The following is a 23,290-nucleotide window of genomic DNA, read 5'->3' as shown; positions in this document are numbered from 1 at the left end:
TGACATTTAATGACACAAAGCCCCTTAATTGTCATCAGAATAATTTGGTATTATTGCATTCGTTAGTATTTATTTGGCGAATTTATCTTAGGACATCCAAGAACATCCAAATCCTCCCAAAAGATGCAAGTATTCCCTGACGTGTTTGTGAGTGGACGTGAGTGAGTGGATGACTGAGTGAATGTGTGTGTGGACGTGTGAGTGGGTGTGTGAGTGGGGTCCACGGGCCCCGTGGGCTGCGGGTCCTGAACGATGGGGGCTCATTAGGCCCGAGCTGACTTAACCTTCCCGGGCCGAGCGGGTAATGAGGGGCCGCTCGGTCACCGCATCCTTAGGAAAACACGGTTTATTAAGACCAGTCCGCCGCGCGCCTCTTATGAATAATTCCTTTCATTAATTCGCCGACATCGCGGTGATTAATTCAGGAGTCTCCCAAGAATGTCCTCCACGGCCGCCTGTTGATTGCACTGTCGGACTTTGTATTTATTAGCTGTTTCAACGAGACACCCAGCAATTAGTCAAACGCTCTGCAGATCGGCTTACACTGAGTGCGCTCGACTTAATTCGGGTTTCCAAAACACGCCTTGGTAGAATAATGTCGGGTGTATGGGTAAGGTGGGAAGACGCGTCTTGGTAATGGGACAGTAATTCTCCAATTAGTGCTGATTGATAGGCATGTGACAGGAGTGATGGACTCGGAGTCCTGGCCGAGAGACTGAGCTCTCCTTCAGACCAGAAGGCGAGGAGAAAAAAGAAGAGCTCTCGCGATAAGACGAGGCTCTCTGCAGGGGAGTGGACTACAGGAAGAATCAGTGAGGGGTGTGGACTACTGGAGGAGAAGGACCCGTCCCGGACTACTGGAGGAGAAGGTCCCGGACTACTGGAGGAGAAGGTCCCGGACTACTGGAGGACTCAGTAAGGGGAGTGGAGGACTACTGGAGGAGAAGGACCCGTCCCGGACTACTGAAGGACTCGGTGAGGGGAGTGGACTATAAGAGGACCCGGACTACAGGAGGAGATGGACCCGGACAACTGGAGGACTCAGTGAGGGGAGTGGACCACTGAAGGACTCAGTGAGGGGAGTGGACTACTGAAGGACTCAGTGAGGGGAGTGGACTACTGAAGGACTCAGTGAGGGGAGTGGAGATTTGGAGGAGAACTCTCTGTAGGGGAGTGGACTGCGGCGGGTTGATTAATCACCGTCTCGTTGCGGTCTCGTGTGTTCAATACCCGCGAGGCTCTAGAGACCTGGACACTCAGGTGAGGTCCGCGCGCAGAAGGGGCGCCGCGCGCTCACCTTTCCTCGCGCTCTTTATAAGGATGAGACGGAGGTCCTCTTCTGCATTTAGCAAACCACCCTGTCCTCCGCCGGGGCGTCTGGATGGTTTCGCTCCGGGAAAGGGTCTTGAAGGGTAGAGTCTTGGAGCTCATCGGAGCGGCTCGGGTTAAGTCTGCTTAGATTTCTTACAAGTTGGAGATGTTGGGATTCTACGGATCTTCGTGAACTCGGATCTTTTTGGGCTTTTCAACGAGAAATGGAGATCGGTGGATTGTGTTGAATTGGCTTGAACTTTATAAGACTATGCGCTTTTCCAACAAAGACAGAAAACACTCCACAAACTATATTTTAATCATATAATTAACATAACGTACAAAGTGTCTTTAATTAACGACAGGCTAGCAGCTGACATCAGATCCTGCTGCAGCCGGAACATCAAGAACAAAAAAACAAACTAAGACCTCCTCCACCCTGGGTCCATCTCCACTAAACTAACCTCCTCCACCGCGAGTCCAGCTCCACTAGACTACCCCGGTTCTCTTGAACCTCCTATAGGTCGATCATCTCTCTCGATGGTCCAGCGACCAAGCGGCCAGGATGGAGAGTAGCAGAGACCCCGCGGTGTCGCTGATGGACGACAGCCCCCCGTCCAGCCCTGGCTCCAGCCCCAGCCCGGACGGCCGGCGCCGGGACCCCCAGAGCCGGTCCTCTCGGGCGGGACAGAGCGTGCCCAGCCCCGGCGGGTTCCCGGGGAGGGGGCGGCCCGCGGCGGCCAACGCGGCCCGGGAGAGGAGCCGGGTTCAGACGCTGAGGCACGCCTTTCTGGAGCTGCAGAGGACGCTGCCCTCGGTGCCCCCGGACACCAAGCTGTCCAAGCTGGACGTTTTGATCCTGGCCACCACCTACATCGCCCACCTGACCCGCACCCTGCAGGAGGAGGGCGAGGGGGAGAGCGGCAAGCAGGTCGAGGCGCTGCACTCGCTGAAGGGGGATGGATACCTGCACCCGGTGAAGGTGAGGAGGCTTCTGGGGGAAATATAGATCCACAAAGAGCGACGATAATATTCATCTGCATTAGTTGGTATAACTGTTTGTATGGGCTGATGGCCTCCGATAATAAGGGCTATCAAATAAGTGACCACCTGGAAGAATTTTCATCATTAAAGTATTTTAAAAAATGACTGATATTAATGTTGTTAATTCGAAAATATATAATAGGCCTAATAGTAATTGTTAATAATATAAGTATTTTATGTTGTATTGTTATGATTATTATCTTCATTATTATTAGCCTATTATGATATGTCCTGGTCAGAGTTATTGTTAATATCATAATTATTGTGTTTAGTTGTATTATAATTATTAGGTTACATTGTCCTGGTCAGAGTTGTTGTTATTGCTATAATTATTATTTTTTGTTCTATTATTATTATTATTATTGTTATTATGTTTTTCTGGTCAGAGTTGTTATTGCTATAATTTTTATTTTTAATTGTATTATAAATTAATAATATTTATTATTATATTGAATGTCTTGTAATATTCATTTTTGCCACGTTAGAGTGGGTAAAGTGGCCAGATCACGTGTTGAACGCGTCGAACAACATTAGCCTATTACGCGACGCGTGCAGGCCATCAGAGGTAGCCTAATCTTGACCCCCTGACCCCCCTCTCTCCAGAAGTGGCCCATGCGCTCCAGGCTGTACGTGGGCGCGAGCGGACAGTTCCTCCACAGCTCCAAGCGCTCCGAGGCGGAGAACCAGGGGCCCTCGTCCTCCACGTCCTAGAACCAGGACCCCTCGGAGAACCAGGGGCCACTCACGGAACCAGGCCCCCAGTCCTCCAGTCCTAGGGTTACTGTTATCACCTCCCAGCGCGAGGAACACGGACAAATACTGCATGGCATTTATATTTCAGACTCCAAGTCATGTTTATAGCAAGACGTTGTAAATTAATATATATTGTATGTATAGGCCAATGGTTTATTTTTAATATAATAATAATAATTAGCGTTATTAATATATAATAGTAATTATTATTATTATTATTATCGTTATCAATATGATCTAATGGTAATTATTATTATTAGTATGATTATTATTATTATTATTATTATTATTATTATTATATAATAGTAATCATTATTGTTATTATGATGTTATTATTATTAATATTAATAATATTACCATTATTATTATTATTATTATTATTATTGTTATCATTATTATTATAGGGTGTGTTTGGCCAGTCGTGTTGCTCTGCGCTCATGCATCTCTCTACACGTCCCGCAGCCTGAATCCCGCGCTCTGAGTGCGCGCGTCACGCTCGAGCTCTCACCCTCAGTGGAAACATTTGCACTAAATGCATGCGGGTGAATAGCGCCCATCTGTCATGTGAAGTGGGCTGTCAGGGGGCGACACGGGACCCCCGGTCCTACTCTGACACGCATGATTGTTATTGTGTTATTGTGTGAATAAATGTGTTTTAAAAGGAGACATTTCTGGTCATACTGTGCTTTAACTAGCGTGTAACATTGCTAACAGGCCTTTTATAGTTGGACAAATAGGCAGAGTTCAACATGGGGGGTGGTTGTGGGGGGGGTCTCGAACCCAGCCTGTACATCATACAGCTAAACATGTTTTTTAAAAGCTCACTTTGTCCAGCATTAACTTGGATACACAAAGATGAGCAGGCTACAGGATAATAGTGTGAATATGTTTGGCTGCTCTGGGGTCCCTGGCCGTGCGACTCATGGCAAGGCCAAGGCCTTTATAGCCGCCATGACGCGCCGTGCGTGGAGCACGCGGAATGGCCTCTATTTGGCCCTTACGGGTGTGGCTCTGCACATGCGGAGCTAACAACTTCAGAGGTTCGCGACCCGCGACAATCCGCCGTATTAACCCTGCGTGCGGGCCGTGGACACGGTCATGTTTTGGGGAGCTCATGCAGGGCAAGCTTGGGTCAGCTTTGACCCTCTCCATCGCAGGCGCTGCCCGGACGGAGATCCACGCATCCACACAAGCCTCTTATTTTAGTAACAGGTATTTTAGTGCAGGGGAGACCCCCAGATTGCCACCCGGTACTTCGGACACTGTGTGTGTGTGTGTGTGTGTGTGTGTGTGTGTGTGTGTGTGTGTGTGTGTGTGTGTGTGTGTGTGTGTGTGTGTGTGTGTGTGTGTGTGTGTGTGTGTGTGCGCGTGCGCGTGCGCGTGCGCCTGTCTGTCTGTCTGTCTGTCTGTCTGTCTGTCTGTCTGTCTGTCTGTCTGTCTGTCTGTCTGTCTGTCTGTCTGTCTGTCTGTCTGTCTGTCTGTCTGTCTGTCTGTCTGTCTGTCTGTGTATACTGTGTGTTTGCGCCTGTCGCTGTATTGCCACCTTGAAAATAAAAGACATTGTTATTTGATACATTGCCTAAATATCAGGTTGATATCTTGTTGTTCTGAAATGCATTTACATATTTATTGCATACGCAGAGAGTCAGATTAAAATGAAAAATGGATTATTATCTAAAGGCGTATTGGTAATAGAGTATGTCTGATTGTCATTTATTTTGATATAAAACATTTCACAGCAATTCCTTCACAACATTTTAACAACACCTACAACATTGTGTCTTAAAGCCTCTTTGACGACGCGCACTGAGTGCTTCAGTTAGGCCTAATTGTTTTTCCCTCTGAAGTAATTCAGCTGTTATGAGGTTTGGCTAAATAGCCTAAATTTAAAGGATGTGTGCTTATTTAGCAAATAGGCCTATGTGCAGAAAATACAATTAGCCTATACAAAACTGACGTTTCATATTTATTCAAATTAAATCCGAACACAACCCTTATCAGGGTAGGGTAGACTACATGATATTTATCAGCGAAATAGTAAATTCCTAGTAGACCTATAGATATTTATATATATCCTATATATATTTTATTATTTATCTCTCTGTAGGCCTACGTTTAAGAAAATACTAAGGTAAAAATAACTTTGTTGTAATGGTGCGTCCTTTATTATACCGTTTAAGTTATAGACAGATCAAATGTGGGAAGTAACGGTTTACTAAATAATTAGTAATAAGTAGATAATAATTAGTAGATCAACATCTGGTTTGGCTTAAAAGTGGACCGCTCTGGGGTCTGTTCATCATGGTCAATGCGCAGCTCTACTGCGCAGCCTCCAGACCGGAAGCTATTCAGACGGGAAGCCCTCCACGTCCTTTCCCTTCCCTCTCGGCGCGGCGCAGACAGCGTGGCCCGTCCAGCTCCCAGAGATGAGCAGCTTTCTCTTGGGCTCTAGTCCCTCTGAGGCTCCGTCGCGACCCGCAGCGCCAGGTAGGGGTTGCGATCAAACATGGGTTTAATATCCAGCCGAACAAAACGTCAGCGTGTGTTTTCAGAAGAAAATGAATGTGTTCTAGTGAGCTAGTGGGAGCTAGGCTAGGCTAGCCTTCATGGACACGTGGGTGAAGCGCTGCTGCACAAGACACATTCGTGTCTTGAAATCATATTTTAATAAACGCCGGGGGAAAGTACGATGACCTGAAGCACGCACGGTGCCGTGCGCGTTCTGGCCCCGTGTGTCCATGCTTGTTCACGTGGATAATAACCTTAAACGGACACGTGGGAGTTATCGCAGTCCCTTGCGTCTTGCGGAAAAACGTCATCTTGCCTGCAATACGTAATCCATCATCCCCCCGTGACACCCGGGATGAGGATACATCTGCGGTGTTTTAAGATCGTTATGGGCTCGTCCATTCAGGGGTTAAGACGGGGTCGTGTGGGAGATGCGCTGGTCAGGGAATAGTCTCCGTTTGTTTGACTGGAGAAATCTTCCACGATCCCCCTCGGACGGACGGGTAAAGGTCATGGCATGGGTCGCAACCTGCTTTTGAACCCGCGCCGAGAGCAGCCCTGTCCGAGCCGCGTTAGGCGGTCACCTATGACCTTCGGGTAATCAGTCATCCCCGGTCGCGTTGTATCGGCAGGCCTTTCACTGCAGCTCAGCCACCGAGCTTTAAATCAATAGATGTACTCTCCTCCTGAGGGTCATTATTTACAATGTCTCAAGCAGGGCTTGTACTGTCACTTTGTTGGGGATTGCTAACTAAGAATATGATTGATCATCCTCGAAAGATGTTGAGTACAACTCAGCTAATTAGTTGTTTTCTAACATTCGTAAAAACTTTTCTAAAATATAAGTATTTAAAGATGAGACTGTTTCCATATGTCCCCTATTCTGAGCGGTTAGTTTGTGCAACGTGTGATGCTGTATTAGTGATGATTTCACATTAAGCCGTTTACCCATCAGACTTTACTGTGGTGAGACTGTGATTATCTGAAATACTACCTATGTAAGCATTAGATGAAACCGTGTCCATTTTACTCGGTATATAAAGCGATAGTTGGTCTGTACAGTTTCCATATGTCCCTGGCTTTCTACTAAAAGCTGAATTAATTCCTGTTGTGTTTCTAATTGTTTGTGCAGAACCTCCAAGCCCGAATGTGACCTCAACCACACTGAGGTAAGATCTACAACCCGACCAGTATTTTAAATTGAACTGACCTAAAGCTTATCAGTAGAGTGGAACTATAATGATGATTTCACATTAAGCCGTTTACCCATCAGACTTTACTGTGGTGAGACTGTGATTATCTGACAGTTCTTTCAGGCCGTGGTCACTTAATGGCCATCTTGGTTCTACACGCTAGCTGATTGGTGGATATGATGGCATAGGGCTGCCTTGAGTTCCAGCACTAGAACTTAAACGAGCACTAGGCGATTAAGACCCATTAGGTGGCTTTCTTTACAATAATGCTTATAACTAAAGGAACTTTGTGTGACGATAAAAAGTTGCTGGGTACCGTGAACTTATCGAATTCTGTGTCTTGATTTCAGATGACGTGCTGATCAGAAATGAAGACCTAATCCCTCCAGTGCCACACTGAGGTGAGTGGTTGATTTGAGTCGTGATCTACCGTAGCTCTATTGGCTCAATGCTGGATGAGTGATGATTTTGCATTTTACCGTTTACCCATCAGACAATAAGATGGTGAGACTGCGACAAACTGACATCCCAGTCTAGTGACTTTTATTGGTTTGCATTAGTAATTAGATTCAATGGTATAGACTGACGCTGGTTCTTTCTACAGCTCTCGGGCGGTTCAGACCAGATGCTTCTTGGCCAGGATGGACCTATGGCGGTCTACTCAGCAGAACAGGAGGTGGGTAATGGATCAAATTTCTTCTACCTCACTGGAAGTAGTCTACACTTTTTTGAAAAGGGCCTTAAGAAAGTGGAGGTCTCCTTCTCTGAATGCTGGATTAGTGATGATTTCACATTAAGCCGTTTACCCATCAGACAACAGGGTGGTGAGACTGTGACTATCTGAACCAGCCTATACTATTACCAACGTGAAGTTAAACAATTATGAAAAGATTGCTAAATTCTTTCTATTTAAATTGTATATTTTTCTGTAGACTTATTTGAACATTTTCCACAGATTGCATTCCTGATCAACGTGTAGAATCCTGTTCCTAGCTGGAAGTGAGTAAAGTGTTTATAAACATTTTTGATGTCTAATTAAAGGGTTTAGTCGCCTTACTGTAGCCTGGAAACCAGACAAATGTTTTATTTGCTCCGTCATATGCGGCCAAAGAGAGATGATTGAAGTGGGGTCTAGATTATTTATGCTGGATTAGTGATGATTTCACATTAAGCCGTTTACCCATCAGATTTACTGTGGTGAGACTGTGATTATCTGAAACACCAGTTAGGTCGTAAGTCATGTTGTGATGGCCTAGGTTTGCGGAATACTCATTTTGTCTTTGTGTTGGTAGATCACGACGAGTCCAGTGATGTCCCGGTGGGAGACTCTTCTGATGATCTGAGGTCAGTACTGGATCAACTCACGGGTTCTGTAGTCGGTCTGCTTTAGACGAGGCCAGAAAGTATAAATTCTCAGCTCTGGGATGCTAGACTTGACTACAGTCTAAAGAATATGTATGGCTAAAAGGTCATGCAATGTCTTCTACGTGTGATGCTGGATTAGTGATGATTTCACATTAAGCCGTTTACCCATCAGATTTACTGTGGTGAGACTGTGATTATCTGAAACACCAGTTTATACAATAATAACGTGAAGGAAAGCAATCATGAATTCTTTATTTAAATGTACATTTCATTCCTTTCTGCTTTAGTGGATCCTGTGAAGGCCAGATGGGTGTGGTGACGAGGAACCCAATGCAGAGCTACAGGTGAGCCCTGAGAACTACATGGTGACAAATGGATTCATAAGCTTTTAGATCATTCTGCAACCTGAGGCCGTATAGTTTCTTCTGGTTGAGTGATCCAAGTCTATGTTGAAAGACATTTTTCCTGAAAGATAGAAATCATCAAATTTAGAGAAAAGATCCACTGTATGCACATATTGTCAACCTTAATTTTAAAAACAAACGTTTTCAAATACTTTTTGTATAATTCATTGTTTATTCATGGTCAAAGATGTAGCCCCGGTAAATACATTTTGTATAATCGAAAGCATCAAGGTAAAAATAATGCAAATGACTGGATTAGTGATGATTTCACATTAAGCCGTTTACCCATCAGATTTACTGTGGTGAGACTGTGATTATCTGAAATACCAGCTTGGTCCTTAGTCAGTTTGATGGCCTATCTTTGCAAAATGCTTATTTTATCTTTATGTTCATAGATCCGGTGGAGTCCAGAGACGTCCCGCTGTGAGACGGTTCTACTGAACTGAGGTCAGTACGATCAACTGTTCTTGAGTCTATCTGGTTTAACAAGGTATACTCTTTATGTGGGGATGCTAGACTTAACCTACAGTCTAAGCAAAATGCAGGTCTTTGAGTTAGGCCTTTATGTTGGGCCTTGAGGGGGGGGTTAGTTAGTGGACGTCTTCTACGAGTGATGCTGTATTCGTGATGATTTCACATTAAGCCGTTTACCCATCAGATTTACTGTGGTGAGACTGTGATTATCTGAAATACAACATATGTAAGCATTAGAATACCAGCGATTACTTTTTACTCGGAAGCACCAAATATTTTAATTCACGCTGCGCTTTGATTTTAGATGGATCGATCCAAAGACAGAGTTGAGGCTCCAGACAGTTTACGCATTGCATTCACAACAGCAGCGTGTGCAGTGCCTTTGACCATGCTACAAATCAAACTGAACACATGGGTAGATCTATTCCTGATGCACCACCTGAATGGGAAAACGTTGTTTCTCTAACCAGATCTCTTGATTTCATTGCAGTTTCCTGAACTCGGCCTCGGTTGGAGTCCACCTACATGAAGAGATTTGGATCACCCACACTGCGAAACCCTGTCTGTAACAAATGACCGTGTTCCACCAATAAACCCCAAAACATCCACCACTGTGTACTTTCCACCTCTGTTCTCGAGAATAAAACCCAAAGGAGTGGCGTCACACGCCGCCTGTGATTAATCACCACGGTTACCTGGGGGGGGCGCCCCACATACCGTCCCGCCGCTGCCCGGGGGTCGGAGGTCACTCCTCGGCGATGTAGGCGGCCGCCCCCGGGGCGTAGGCGTAGATGAAGCGCAGCACGGCCTGACGGAGGTCCTCCAGCAGCAGGTCTCGTTGGAGCAGGGCCCCCACCCCCCCGCCCAGGTCACAGGGGAACGCAGGGTCGGGCGGGATAACGAGTACCGAGGCCCCTGGGGAGAGGAGACACGCAGAGCTTACAGCGCAGCCAAGGGACCCTGACCCACATAAGAGCCCGTACCAACAGTTCTGAGTTAACGTCTGATGTGATGCTACATGACTGCGAACATGAAGGGGGGGATAATACATATTAGTCTTTAATTTAGATGTCGATTTACCGAACGTTAACTCTAAAGTCAATGTACGTAGATTGGCTGTGGCGGAGACACACACAGCTTAGTGGAGCCAAGGGCCCCTAACCCACATGGAGCCTGTTCTGAGCGGAGCTTTCTAGTTCTGTAGAGTTAACTTCGTCAGAACCGTTCTATAGAACATGATGTAATGCTACACGGCCATTTAGATTTCGCTAACACGTAGGGTGGATAAAACTCTAAATTTAACGTCATTCCACGACTTCCTTATTAGATCCGACGTTAATATAAAATGGGCATTGGGTGACGGATTATAAACTCCGAAGTCTAGACTAGACGCAGAGTATCTTGATGGCTCTCAGTTCTCCATGTTGGGGATCTCTACGTCCCCGTTAGGTCGTACCGTGCTGTAGGGTGATGGAGTTCTCACACAGGAGGACCGCGATGAGGGCGTCCTCTTCCTCCACGGTGGTCCTCAGACACAGCTTACAGTGGGCCTCCGCCAGCGTGATCCTGTCGTGAACGTACAACCCACCACACGTGAACGAGTGCTCCTACGTCCATTAACAAAGATTATTCAGCAAACATGAAGCTAACCCCATTAAGTAAAGCTTTGCATTGAAACCAGCGCGAACGTTATTATGACCCAACCGTGTTGAAAAACGGGTTATTTGGATTGTTTTATTTCCACATTATGTATGCCAACACTCAGAAAGGGGCTTTCTAAACATCCATCTAAACAACATGACGAATAGTCTCTGGAAGGTGAGTTTTGGGTGCAAAGGGCGCCATCTCGTGGACAACTACTGCACTGCAACGTGGAAACAGGTTTAATACTCACATCAGTTTGACGGAGGCCACGGACACCTTGACGCCGTGGTTCTGGTCGCAGCGGACCCTGCGGCTGGCCATGTAGTACCCGTGGATCATCTTCTCTGCTCCGGAGCTCAGCTCCCCTCTCAGACTCCGGGCGTGGGCCAGAAACTAAGAGCACGACGAGATATTAAAAGGGCCAGTGTTTAAATTATGTAGAATCAAGATGACAGCGTTTTACTGCATCCATAGGGGTAAACTACAATCAAAGACCTATACTTGCAGCGATCTGTTACATGCATTAACCATTCATCTCCATAGCAGTCAGCATTCAACTGTTGCATTAAGTGACTGCAGACATTTAAAGGGGTGATATCACGCCACCAGGTGTGCGTGTGAAAGGCCTACTTTCCAACGTTGCAACGGCTGATCACATGGTGGCATAATATCACCCCATTAAAATGTATATCTTTGTAGATCGTTGAGATGGCCCCTACTGGTAGACCGTCACCTCCTTGTAGTCCTGGAAGGGGAGCTGGATGGCGGTGGGGTACAGGGGCTCCCCCCCGGGGGGGAGGGCCTGGCTGAGGGTGTGGGCGGCCTGGGCCAGCACGCCCGGACCCCCCAGGGGGTCGGGGCAGCGGAGGACCAGGCCGAAGGACTCGGCCAGCTGGCTGGGCTTCGGACCCATCTCCTGGGCGTGGGGAGAGAACAGGTGGCAGCGTGATTCATAACGTTTGGGATATAATATTTAATTCAACCCCTGTTGGAGAAAGAAAGGTAGCATCCGTTTAATAGAAACATCCTGGAATACCTCCAATTAACTATTTTGTATTTAAAAGATTAACAAATGGTTTACAACTAGATACTTTACTTGCTTCCTTAATAAGATATAGCCAATGAGGCCTTAGTAATACTAAATCTATATCCTAAACCTAGGCTATATCCCAATCATATCCTAAGCCTATATCCTAAACCTAGGCTATATCGGCTATATCCTAAACCTATATCCTAAGCCTATATCCTAAACCTATATCCTAAGTCTGTATCCTAAACCTAGGCTATATCCTAAGCCTATATGCTAAGCCTAGGCTATATCCTAAGCTATATCCTAAGCCTAGGCTATATCCTAAGCCAATCAGCGTGATTTTGACATTCCGGTCACTCTCTGCGTCATCTATTTGGCGCTAAATACAAGATGCACCTTAAACTAATTTGTACCTTGTATAGGATACAATGGTCTATTACACGCAGCATTTACATCAGTAGTAGGATAGATACACACGGTCTCCATGGGCAAAATGGTGGCCCTCCCAGTAAGAAGTCAGGGGGCTTCAGTTTTTAAATGTAAAACTGTTGTGGCCACACTGACTGACTGATGTGAGCGAGCGTAGCTCCACTGGCTGGGGGAGTCGGAGGGGTTAAGGGTGTTATAGTAAAGCACGTGCAGTACTATGGAGAGAGTTTCTTATAATAAAATAAACAAAACCGTTTTAAATATAAATTACTAATTGTTGTTCCTCACCGTGGCCCCCAGCAGCGCGCCGTGGCCCCGGGGCCCGGACCTCCGCAGCAGCAGCTCAGAGGCGTCGGCCAGGGCCCAGAAGCTGCAGCGCACCGGGAAGGAGAGCTGCTGGTCGGCCTCCTCGCCGTACCGCCGCCCCGGGACGAAGACCGCCACCGCACGGCTCTCCAGGACTAGAGGGGGGGGGGCATCTGTAGCGCTACGGCTCATACGCAAGTACCAAGTTTCCTCTGCTTAGAAAATAAAATAACTTTGCTTAAAATACAAATTTGTATATATTTTTCATTAAGATGTTAATTTAAATTAATTTAAATTAATATAATTTAATATTTTATATATATATCTATTTATAGATATATATATGTATAATTAAATTTAATATATAAATAAATGTATTTGTATAATTTCGTTTTGTTATGTATATTTGTAATTTTTCCTAGATGTACAAAACCATGAATCAGTTTAAGACCTCAGCTCCCTCCGCCCCTGTTCACTCAGACTTCTTCCTCTCTAACAAAAAGACGACCCAACGAAGGCACAACTAATGAACCGAAACTTCATACAAAGTTGAACCCCTTTTAGTCAAAACAAGTTAATCCTCTGGCTCTCACAACACCGTGTCCCCTCATCACCGTCACTCCTCTGCCCCTTGACAGTCCGCACACACCTTGACCCCACATACAACCTGCTGTGATTGGCTCACAACAAACTCGACAAACAAAGACTCGTTCCATGTTAAAGCCATAAAGCTTTCACGTTGAACATTGATGAATTACCCTTTTAAACAAAACACATGAATGTAACCCACATGTTTGGCAAGGACACACACGCAATGTGGAGCTGGCCTAGCTGCTACCTCAGCTAGTCTACACGCTACCCCAGCTAGCCTACTCACTACCTCAGCTAGCCTAGCCGCTACCTCAGCTAGCGTGCTGTAACCTAGCCGCTACCTCAGCTATTCTGCTGTAACCTAGCTGCTGCCTCAGCTAGCCTACTCTCTACCTTAGCTAGGAGGCTGTAGCCTAGCCTACCTCAGCTAGTCTAGCCGCTACCTCAGCTAGCCTAGATGCTACCTAGCCTACTCACTACCTCAGCTAGCCTAGCCACTACCTCAGCTAGCATGCTGTAGCTTAGCCACTACCTCAGCTAGCCTAGCCGCCCCCTCAGCTAGCATGCTGTAGCCTAGCCGCTACCTCAGCTAGCCTAGCCACTACCTCAGCTAGCATGCTGTAGCCTAGTCGCTACCTCAGTTAGCGTGCTATAGCCTAGCCGCTCCCTCAGCTAGTGTGCGGTACCTGACTGGATGGCGTCCAGCTTGTCCTTGCGGAAGCCCCCCAGGTCCCCCAGCATGCAAACCCCCCCGCTGGCCAGCAGGGCGGAGCCCGCATGGACGTTGGCGGTGCCGGCGCCGTGCTCGTCCCTGGAGAGCGAGGCGAACATCTCCCCCTGGGCCTGGTGCCGGACCCCCCGGACAGCCAGGCTCAGGCTGTAGGCCATCAGCCTGACACACACACACACACACACACACACACACACACACACACACACACACACACACACACACACACACACACACACACACACACACACACTCTCTCTTGATTAATGGAGGTCCTCAGAACTGTACCTCAAGGCTCCAGCTGTCAACAGATGGTCGTTCTGAGGACATTCAGGCTAAATCCTACCTTCTAGGGTGCGTGTGATTGATTATACTTGTTCATTTAAACCCATTACTCCCAACCGATATAATGAAGAGTGTAAATAAAAATAGACAAAACTCTAAAGATTTCTAACGTTAACATGCTCACACTTTTTTGGCCTGAGCTCTACAGTTTATAGAACCTAATTATCCACAATTCATTATTCGATCAATCTATAATCAGATCAAACCGGCTGCACTGTCTCCATCGATCAGAGCCCCGTACCGTTCTATGATCAGCGTGTCGCTGGCCAGGGCCAACAGGTCCAGGCTGTGGAAGGCCTCGGCCGTCTCAGGGGTGGTCTGGACCAGGCTGAGGAGCAGGGCCAGCTTCAGGGTGTCGTACCGGCCTGGGGGAACCACCTCCGAGCCGAAGGAGTGGGCCAGCAGGCCGGGGAACCTCCAGGGAGAGCCGGCCGTGGCCTTCAGCAGAGCCTGGAGGTCACCGCTCACCGTGTGAGGGTCTGTGGAGACGGTGTGAGGAGGTGAGGAGACACAAGGAGTGTTTAGGGGCAGTGGTGTGGACTCTGAAGTCCTCTCGAGTCCACACCTCTGCCTCTTGTCTCTGTTCGTATTTTATGTTTTTTTTGGTTAAAATATTAAACATAAAGAAACGTCGACGTTGTCAACTCTTAGCGAATGTTACATTTGACTCGGAAGCACCAAATACTTTAGTTCACACTGCACTTTCAATTTTGAAGGATAGATCGAAAGACTAATGCAGAAATAGATTGGAGGTTCCAGACAGTTTACGTATTGCATTCAAAACAGCAAAGTGCAATGCCTTTGACCATGCTACAAAACAAACTGAACACATTAATAGATACATTCTTTCAGTCTCAAAGACTGAACAGACTGCAATAGACTGGAGACTGCAGGTAAGTCTGGCAGTAGTCTGTAGGGGGAGGGGGAGGGGGTAGCGACTTGACATGGGACATGAACTCAGACCTGAACTCAGTATCAGCATGCAATTACATTATTTATCTATCGTTTTACTCTGGCAATGTAAATGTACGTTTCCCACAAAAGCCTGATGAATTTAATTGAGGTGAAACTTAACCCACATCCTCGACAGAGTTACGCTTCATAGACCCTTATATATAAAACGCCACGGTGTGCGTTGATGTGTGGAGGTCCCTCCTGCCAGCGGTTGACGTCCACGGTGTGTCCAAGAGGACCCACAATGGACACAGACGAGCGGGTTAAAGCCGTGCTTACAGACGGGCTCGCAGGGCTGCACACTGCTGGCCTCCACGCTCCAGGTGAGGCCGGGCCACTGGTGCACCAGCGCAGGAATGCCCAGCACCCGGTAGAGCCGGCCCAGCTCCATGGAGTGGCACAGCTCGTCTGCAGGAAGGAAACAAAGTCCTTAATACGGCGCGTTCCTCCCCGCGTACCAGCGATTATTGTACAAACACATGGGAGCCGCGGCTCACCGCCCGGCCAAGGGAAACACGGCGGTCGGAGCCCGGGGAACAAAGCCGCGTTTGTGTTGCCGGGCAGACGAGGCCTAATTTGTGTTTCTTCCACTTATTAACATATATGTTTAGTAACAGGAGCCACGTGGATTGGGTTGCTCTCGTAGCGCCTGGGTCAACACGCTATGCTAATCCCCCGCGCTGAGATTAGCAGGCGTCGCGGCGAGCGGCCGGGCGATTTGATGAGAGGGGACAGCGGCACCTAATACTTCAGCCGCCGGTGCCGCGTGAGTGGCTGCGTCTGTTTATTTGAACTCTACCCCAGCAAGTTGGGTTACAAAACGAGGCTCATTTAGAAAGCACGTCGACAATTAATGACCCCCTTCAGGATATCTGACTTTCTGTAAATAACGCGCACCCCGGCCATGACATTCATGTGGGTGTGTGTGCAGCAGCTTATATACAGTAACAGAACAAAACGGAAACTAAGATGTAACTTAATGAGGGCCGTCAACGGCGGTATACAAAGGCCTAATTGAGGCGTGTTTCTGGTTCATTGTGGGATCATCGTTGTACTCATAGTAGTGGGTGTACGATACGGCCTCTATAGTAACAGAAGAAAACAACTAAGACAGGGAAACTAAAATGTAAGCAAATAAGGGCTGTACCGTGAACAAAAGCCTAAAAGACGCGCGTGTCTAGTTTAAGATTGGATCACAGTCCCTGCAGAGACAGATCGTATCCGTTCATAGCATGCAAACGCATTTTTCACATTTAATCCATGTTGTGGTTTTTTTTCTTTGGCAACACAAATGTACATTTCCCACTAAAGCCTGTTGAAAAGAAGTGAAGCTTATCCCGCGTCCGAAACAGGGTTTTGTTCTCTTAACACGGTGGTTGGGAATGTGTGGAAATTCGTCTGGCCAGCGGTTGATTTTGATGTCCACGTCCAAGATCGGGTCAAAATAGTTGATGAACCACAAGATTGTGTACATCAATTAATTGGTTATCTCAATAGTTTAAAAACAAAAAGTCATCATGAAAAAAGTACTTTGAGTTGTGTGCATGTTGAACTGGTAAAGTGTCATTATTATAGGATGAAGGGACTTGTCACCTTTAACTTGATGGTGGTTAAAGCAGAAAGCAGAGCAGTTTCTCTCAGGGTCTCCTAGATGCATTCACTCACTGTAAATGCTCTTCTAATCAGGTAGTACACTGGTAGAGCCACTGGTAGACCCACATCTGAGGAACAGGTAGACCTACTGGTAGACCCACTGGTAGACCCACCTCTCAGGAACAGATAGACCCACTGGTAGAGGCACTGGTAGACCCACATCTGAGGAACAGGTAGACCTACTGGTAGACCCACTGGTAGACCCACCTCTCAGGAACAGATAGACCCACTGGTAGAGGCACTGGTAGACCCACTGGTAGAGCCACCTCTGAGGAACAGGGTGACCTACGGGTAGACTCACTGGTAGACCCACTGGTAGAGCCACTGGTAGACCCACCTCTGAGGAACAGGGTGACCCACTGGTGGACTCACTGGTAGACCCACTGGTAGAGCCACTGGTAGACCCACCTCTGAGGAACAGGGTGACCCACTGGTGGACCCACTGGTAGAGCCACTGGTAGACCCACCTCTGAGGAACAGGGTGACCCACTGGTGGACCCACTGGTAGAGCCACTGGTAGAGCCACTGGTAGACCCACCTCTGAGGAACAGGGTGACAGACTGGTAGAGCCACTGGTAGAGCCACTGGTAGACCTACCTCTGAGGAACAGGGTGACGGACTGGTAGAGCCACTGGTAGAGCCACTGGTAGACCCACCTCTGAGGAACAGGGTGACGGACTGGTAGAGCCACTGGTAGAGCCACTGGTAGACCTACCTCTGAGGAACAGGGTGACCCACTGGTTGAGCCACTGGTAGACCCACCTCTGAGGAACAGGGTGACCCACTGGTTGAGCCACTGGTAGACCCACCTCTGAGGAACAGGGTGACCCACTGGTAGAGCCACTGGTAGACCCACCTCTGAGGAACAGGGTGACCCACTGGTAGAGCCACTGGTAGAGCCACTGGTAGAGCCACTGGTAGACCCACTGGTGGACCCACTGGTAGAGCCACTGGTAGAGCCACTGGTAGAGCCACTGGTAGAGCCACTGGTAGACCCACCTCTGAGGAACAGGGTGACGGACTGGTAGCGGAGGGACCTCTGAGGGTGGACGTTGAGGACGTCCAACACCCCCACGTGGATCAACTCCACCAGCTGCTTATCTGTAGGCGTTCAGGTACACACATGGTAGGTAGGAAGTAGCTTATTAGTACAGTAACTGGAGCAGAAGAATATGATAGAACTGAAGAAGTTAGTGGAAGGCATTTACATTTAAGGCATTTAGTAGGAGCTTTTATCCACAGGGACTTACATGTGTCAGAAGAAAGAGAAACAACAATATGTCACTGTCGGTTCAGTCAAATAAAAAAAGTGGTCTAATAATATAGGCCTACAAAAATTAATAAAGATGAAAAAAGCGCTATGATAATGAATCTAGAATAAATATTTATATGCAAAAAAAAAAAAAAAAAGTAAGATTAACTTTAATTGTACGTACTGTAAATGTGTTGCGGTTTGTATTTGTGTCCCTCACCCCCCAACACCCTGAACTTGAGGTCCTCCTTCAGGGGGGCCCCACAGACCAGGCAGCTGAAGTCCCTCCTCACGGTGGCCGCCTCTGTGGCCCCGGGCCGGTGCACCCTGATGTGGGTGTAGCCTAGAGCCGCCGCATGACATCACCGTTACATACAGGGCCCGCCTCTTAGGAAGACCACCTGTCAATCACACTTCGGACTCACATTTCACAGATTTAAAGGGAAATATAGAGAAGAAGAATGTTTAAAAGGATATTCAATGAAATAACAATAAAAGACAGAAAAGGCGTAAATAATTTAAAAAGTACTATGATAATAGGCCTAAACATACCAGTAAAGACATGTATTTTTCATGAAAAGCTGTTGCAAAATCTAATATTTTGAGCCCTGATTTTATAGTTGACATCCTTTTCTTGTAGTTTAATATATCATATACATTACATTATTCAGTATGTTCTTGAAGTCTGTTCCAGATCAAAATATAACAAACCGGTCTGAACCCCCGGGAAAATCAAACGATCGCTCCTGCTCCCCTTCGACCCCAGAGCTCTCAACACCCAGAAGCAGATCAGAGACACGGCTCCATCTGAGGCCTGACCCTGGGAGAGAACCCAGAGACACCGCTCTGTGTCTGAGTCCTGACCCTGCGAGAGAACCAGTCCTACGGCTCTATGTCTGAGTGCTACGGCTCTAGCCCTAGTGCGCCTCTACGTCTGAGCCCTGCGGCTCTATGTCTGAGCCCTACGGCTCTATGTCTGAGCCCTACGGCTCTATATCTGAGCCCTAGTGCAGCTCTACGTCGGAGCCCGGACCCTGGGACAGAACCGGGCTACCTGTGGAGCAGGTGCAGTCGTCGTCGCTGCAGAGGAAGCGGGCCCCCTGCGTGTACTGGGTGGTCCTCGTCATGGCGATGACCAGGCCCTCCATGGCGAAGGGCCGCGTGGGGCCGTAGCTCCGGGGGGCCGCGCTCAGGTCCAGGGTGTACTCCGGGAACGGCGGCAGATGCGTCAGTTTCAGAATAATATTCACCTTAGGAACAGAAGTATAATATATTTGATATCACTGCTAAAATAGTACTTGTTATTCATTTTTTATGTTAATTTTGTTTTTATGTAAATACAGGGTTAGTTAAATGTTGAATGTCAGTCAAGGACCGTCACCCGGCTAGTAAAAGGGTTATAGGATCAAATCGGACTTTTACGTTGTAATGGTGTAATGATCAGGGACCAGCAGAGGGCGACAGAGTCACCCACACTCAATAGAAAACAAATACTCCTCACCTGGTTTTCAGTGTGTATTTGTTCAATCAGAGAAAGGGTTTTTATTGAAATGAAGCAAACCTGAAGGGGGAAATGTAAAACTTAGGTTATTTAAGTCGCTTGGCGACTTCGTGGTTGAAGGGAGACTCAAGTAACCAGCTTCAATGTTAATGTAACATAATTAAATCTCACGGATCTGAACAGGCTTGTGGCTGTCAGCGGGTCGTGGAGGACCCGGTCACCCAGCAGAGGATCCAGCTCCATCACATCCGATGGGTTCACAGACACGCAGAACCGGTAGACCGCCTCGCTCTGCTGAGGGCCTGGATATCATCCATAATGTAGAGAGACACAGAGCTAACGTTACAGGTCGGGTTTAATGGGGTTAAAAGTGACGCCCAGGTCTAGTTTAATGCCTTTCTAGGTGCCGTTCAGGTCTAGTTTAATGCCTTCCTAAGTGACGTAGGCCTATAGGTCTAGTTTAATGACATAAGTGAGGTACGGGTCTAGTTTAATGACATTATAAGTGACGTACTGGTCTAGTTTAATGTCTTTTTAAGTGACGTACAGGTCTAGTTTAATGCCTTTCTAGGTGACGGTACAGTCTAGTTTTATTGCCTTTCTAGGAGTCGTAGGCTACAGGTCTAGCTTGGTGACGTGAAGAATTAACTCGTGTTTTTCGTTTACTGAATCATTAAATACCGTTAAAGGGCTCGCAGTCCTCGACCAGTTTTTGGAGGCCACCGCTCCTGTCGAGGTAGAAGAGGACGGACTCTTTAAGGGCCAGGACTTCGTCCATTGTTAACGAGTTACCGCGGAAGTAGACGTGATTGTGGGCTCGTCGAGCCTCCTCACGAGCCCAACGGACAATAGGGAACCCACGCGCGACGTCGGCTTCAATGAGAAGGGTCCAGCTGCTCCTGGTAGCGTTTCATCGACCCATCACGAGGTGTTTCGAAAGGCATACTGGGTTTCGCAAGGCATACTGCGAAGCACAGTCGCAAGGCTTTCCTTCCTTAATGTCAATTTTACCTCTCTCATTTAGCAATCATGGAGCCCCCACTTGGCTAACGTTAGTTCTATGCTACCCGTACTTGAAACTGCTGTTTGAGAAAATCTAACTAGCGTATGTTTCGGATGTTGACAGCCGTGCGAAGAAGAAGGGGTTCGGTGTTGACGGTGAAAGTTAGGCCGGTTGATAGCAGAGTTTCCGTTGTCGGTTATTACAGGTCAATGACCGGAAAAAAATGAGGAGGACCGACAATTCTAAATGTCCCAGGTCAGAATGACCAGTGGCGACTGGTCATTAGGGGCAAGTCTCTACTCTCGAAAGAAAAAAATAAATAAAATGAAAATGAAAAAAAGAAATATATAAAAAATAGAATATATCTATTTTTTTAAAAAATAATCTCCCCAGAAAGTACTATAAAATAACAAATTCTGCGCTTTTATTTAATTTTTAGTCGACCCTGGCTTGCTGAATTCGACTGGAGGGGCAAGAGGGGCTCTAGCCCCACCAGCCCAATGCAATGTGAATTGGACTTCAAACATTGAAATGCGTATGCTCAGAGGTTTCTCTGTTGAAGTGGACGGAGATTATTTAATTTACTGGTGGGGCTAGCCCAATATGTCCATGGTGTGGACTTGGGACCGTTAAATATCCCAGGATGCATTTCGCATTCCTGTTTTAAAATATCAGTGTGTAAGCTATAAAATAGGCTATGTAGGAACATTTTAAAAGTATAACAAAGATGGAGGCCTATTCAACATATTTGCATACTATTATTTCAAAATGAAAGAGGGGTTTTGTTTTGCATAATTTGTTTATTGTATAAGTCTCTGATGGAGGAAACCCATCGCAACGGAAATCCCGGTCGGATCCATCTGAGTGTGTGTGTGTGTGCGTGTGTGTGTGTGTGTGTGTGTGTGTGTGTGTGTGTGTGTGTGTGTGTGTGTGTGTGTGTGTGTGTGTGTGTGCGTGTGCGTGTGTGTGTGTTTCTATTCTATTCTATTCTATTCTATACAGTGTTACCCTTTAGGTTTCATTTGAAAAAAACAACAGTGTTACCCCTTATATTTTATTTGACAAAGACAACAGTGTTACCCCTTATGTTTTTTTTCATGACGACCGATAAAAAACGACAGTGTTACCCCTTATTTTTTTTTTCATGACGACCGATAAAAAACGACAGTGTTACCCCTTATGTTTTTTTTCATGACGGCCGATAAAAAACGACATTGTTACCCCTTATGTTTTTTTTCATGACGACCGATAAAAAAACGACAGTGTTACCCCTTATGTTTTTTTTCATGACGACCGATAAAAAACAACAGTGTTACCCCTTATATTTTTTTTCCTGACGACCGATAAAAAACGACAGTGTTACCCCTTATGTTTTTTTTCATGACGACCGATAAAAAACGACATTGTTACCCCTTATGTTTTTTTTCATGACGACCGATAAAAAACGACATTGTTACCCCTTATGTTTTTTTTCATGACGACCGATAAAAAACGACAGTGTTACCCCTTATGTTTTTTTTCATGACGCCCGATAAAAAACAACAGTGTTACCCCTTATGTTTTTTTTCATGACGACCGATAAAAAACGACAGTGTTACCCCTTATGTTTTTTTTCATGACGACCGATAAAAAACGACAGTGTTACCCCTTATGTTTTTTTTCATAACGACCGATAAAAAACTACACTGTCACCCCTTATGTTTTTTTCCATGACGACCGATAAAAAACGACAGTGTTACCCCTTATGTTTTTTTTCATGACGACCAATAAATAACAACAGTGTTACCCCTGTCGACGTTTTTGCGGGGATCCGAACCTGAGCTGTTTAGAGTATTAACCTCCGAACTTATCAATGCACCATTAAGACACCGAATAAAGTGATCACAATGGTTATGCTTGACTTTATAATTCGCATGAAATAGAAATTAGAGTCTTCCAACAGAGGACACCAACTGGACTTGAACCCCGGTCTCCAGGGGGTTAGCTCACAGCTCTCTCCACTTCCAACTGAGATTTGTAATTTTATAATGTCTGAGGTTATATATGACAATGCAATAGACATGATAGCATTATGTTTCAAATTAAAGATATTGTGTTTTCCACAGAAATTGAGCCGCGGTCTCCAGTGGGTTAGGCAGAGTGCACTCCACTGCACCACTGAGGCGATAACAATACAGAATAATCAATCATCAATAAAGAGGATATACATGAAATTAAAATGTATGTGTGTATATCTATTATTTCCCTAATGTTTTTTTCATGACGACCAATAAAAAACAACAGTGTTACCCCTTGTGTTTTATTTCATGACGACCAATAAAAAACAACAGTGTTACCCCTTATGTTTTTTTTCATGACGACCGATAAAAAACGACAGTGTTACCCCTTATGTTTTTTTTCATGACGACCGATAAAAAACAACAGTGTTACCCATTATGTTTTTTTTCATGACGACTGATAAAAAACGACAGTGTTACCCCTTATGTTTTTTTTCATGACGACCGATAAAAAACGACAGTGTTACCCCTTATGTTTTTTTTCACGACGACCGATAAAAAACGACAGCGTCACCCCTTATGTTTTTTTTCATGACGACCAATAAAAAACAACAGCGTTACCCCTTATGTTTTTTTTCATGACGACCAATAAAAAACAACAGTGTTACCCCTTATGGTTTTTTTCATGACGAGCGATAAAAAACGACAGTGTTACCCCTTATGTTTTTTTTCATAACGACCGATAAAAAACGACAGTGTTACCCCTTATGTTTTTTTTCATGACGACCGATAAAAAACGACAG

General features: G+C 46.2%; 2 protein-coding genes and 1 long non-coding RNA gene across 4 annotated transcripts; 2 read left to right on the top strand and 1 right to left on the bottom strand.

The window, feature by feature from the left end:
* Window positions 1-1,876: 1,876 nt before the first annotated feature.
* On the top strand, window positions 1,877-3,066 carry LOC130377457 (transcription factor 24-like). Its single transcript, XM_056584613.1, has 2 exons — window positions 1,877-2,293; window positions 2,959-3,066. The coding sequence occupies exons 1-2, from the start codon at window positions 1,877-1,879 to the stop codon at window positions 3,064-3,066; spliced, it is 525 nt and encodes a 174-aa protein (XP_056440588.1).
* Window positions 3,067-5,412: 2,346 nt separating this feature from the next.
* Window positions 5,413-9,860, top strand: LOC130377460 (uncharacterized). The gene is made up of 9 exons (XR_008894166.1): window positions 5,413-5,595; window positions 6,749-6,785; window positions 7,160-7,210; window positions 7,414-7,485; window positions 7,765-7,808; window positions 8,102-8,153; window positions 8,462-8,518; window positions 8,974-9,025; window positions 9,543-9,860. It is a non-coding gene; the product is annotated as an uncharacterized LOC130377460 (long non-coding RNA).
* mcmdc2 (minichromosome maintenance domain containing 2) lies at window positions 8,417-20,919 on the bottom strand. 2 transcript variants are annotated; one of them, XM_056584563.1, is made up of 15 exons: window positions 20,169-20,919; window positions 19,659-19,789; window positions 19,488-19,547; window positions 19,041-19,236; window positions 18,207-18,329; window positions 17,734-17,835; window positions 15,361-15,489; window positions 14,369-14,606; window positions 13,739-13,944; window positions 12,444-12,673; window positions 11,430-11,612; window positions 10,947-11,089; window positions 10,509-10,618; window positions 9,770-9,967; window positions 8,417-8,639 (listed from the first exon to the last, which is right to left on the bottom strand). In XM_056584563.1, the coding sequence occupies exons 1-14, from the start codon at window positions 20,263-20,265 to the stop codon at window positions 9,798-9,800; spliced, it is 2,118 nt and encodes a 705-aa protein (XP_056440538.1). In that variant the 5' UTR covers window positions 20,266-20,919; the 3' UTR covers window positions 8,417-8,639; window positions 9,770-9,797. The 2 variants fall into 2 exon arrangements, with proteins under 2 accessions (XP_056440538.1, XP_056440539.1); XM_056584564.1 differs by having other exon boundaries at window positions 12,444-12,616.
* Between the last annotated feature and the right edge of the window lie 2,371 nt (window positions 20,920-23,290).

Source organism: Gadus chalcogrammus, chromosome 23, assembly GCF_026213295.1.
Source record: "Gadus chalcogrammus isolate NIFS_2021 chromosome 23, NIFS_Gcha_1.0, whole genome shotgun sequence".
Lineage (NCBI taxonomy): Eukaryota > Metazoa > Chordata > Actinopteri > Gadiformes > Gadidae > Gadus > Gadus chalcogrammus.
The sequence above is the reverse complement of the archived record's forward strand: the minus strand, read 5'-3'. Positions and strand labels throughout refer to the sequence as shown.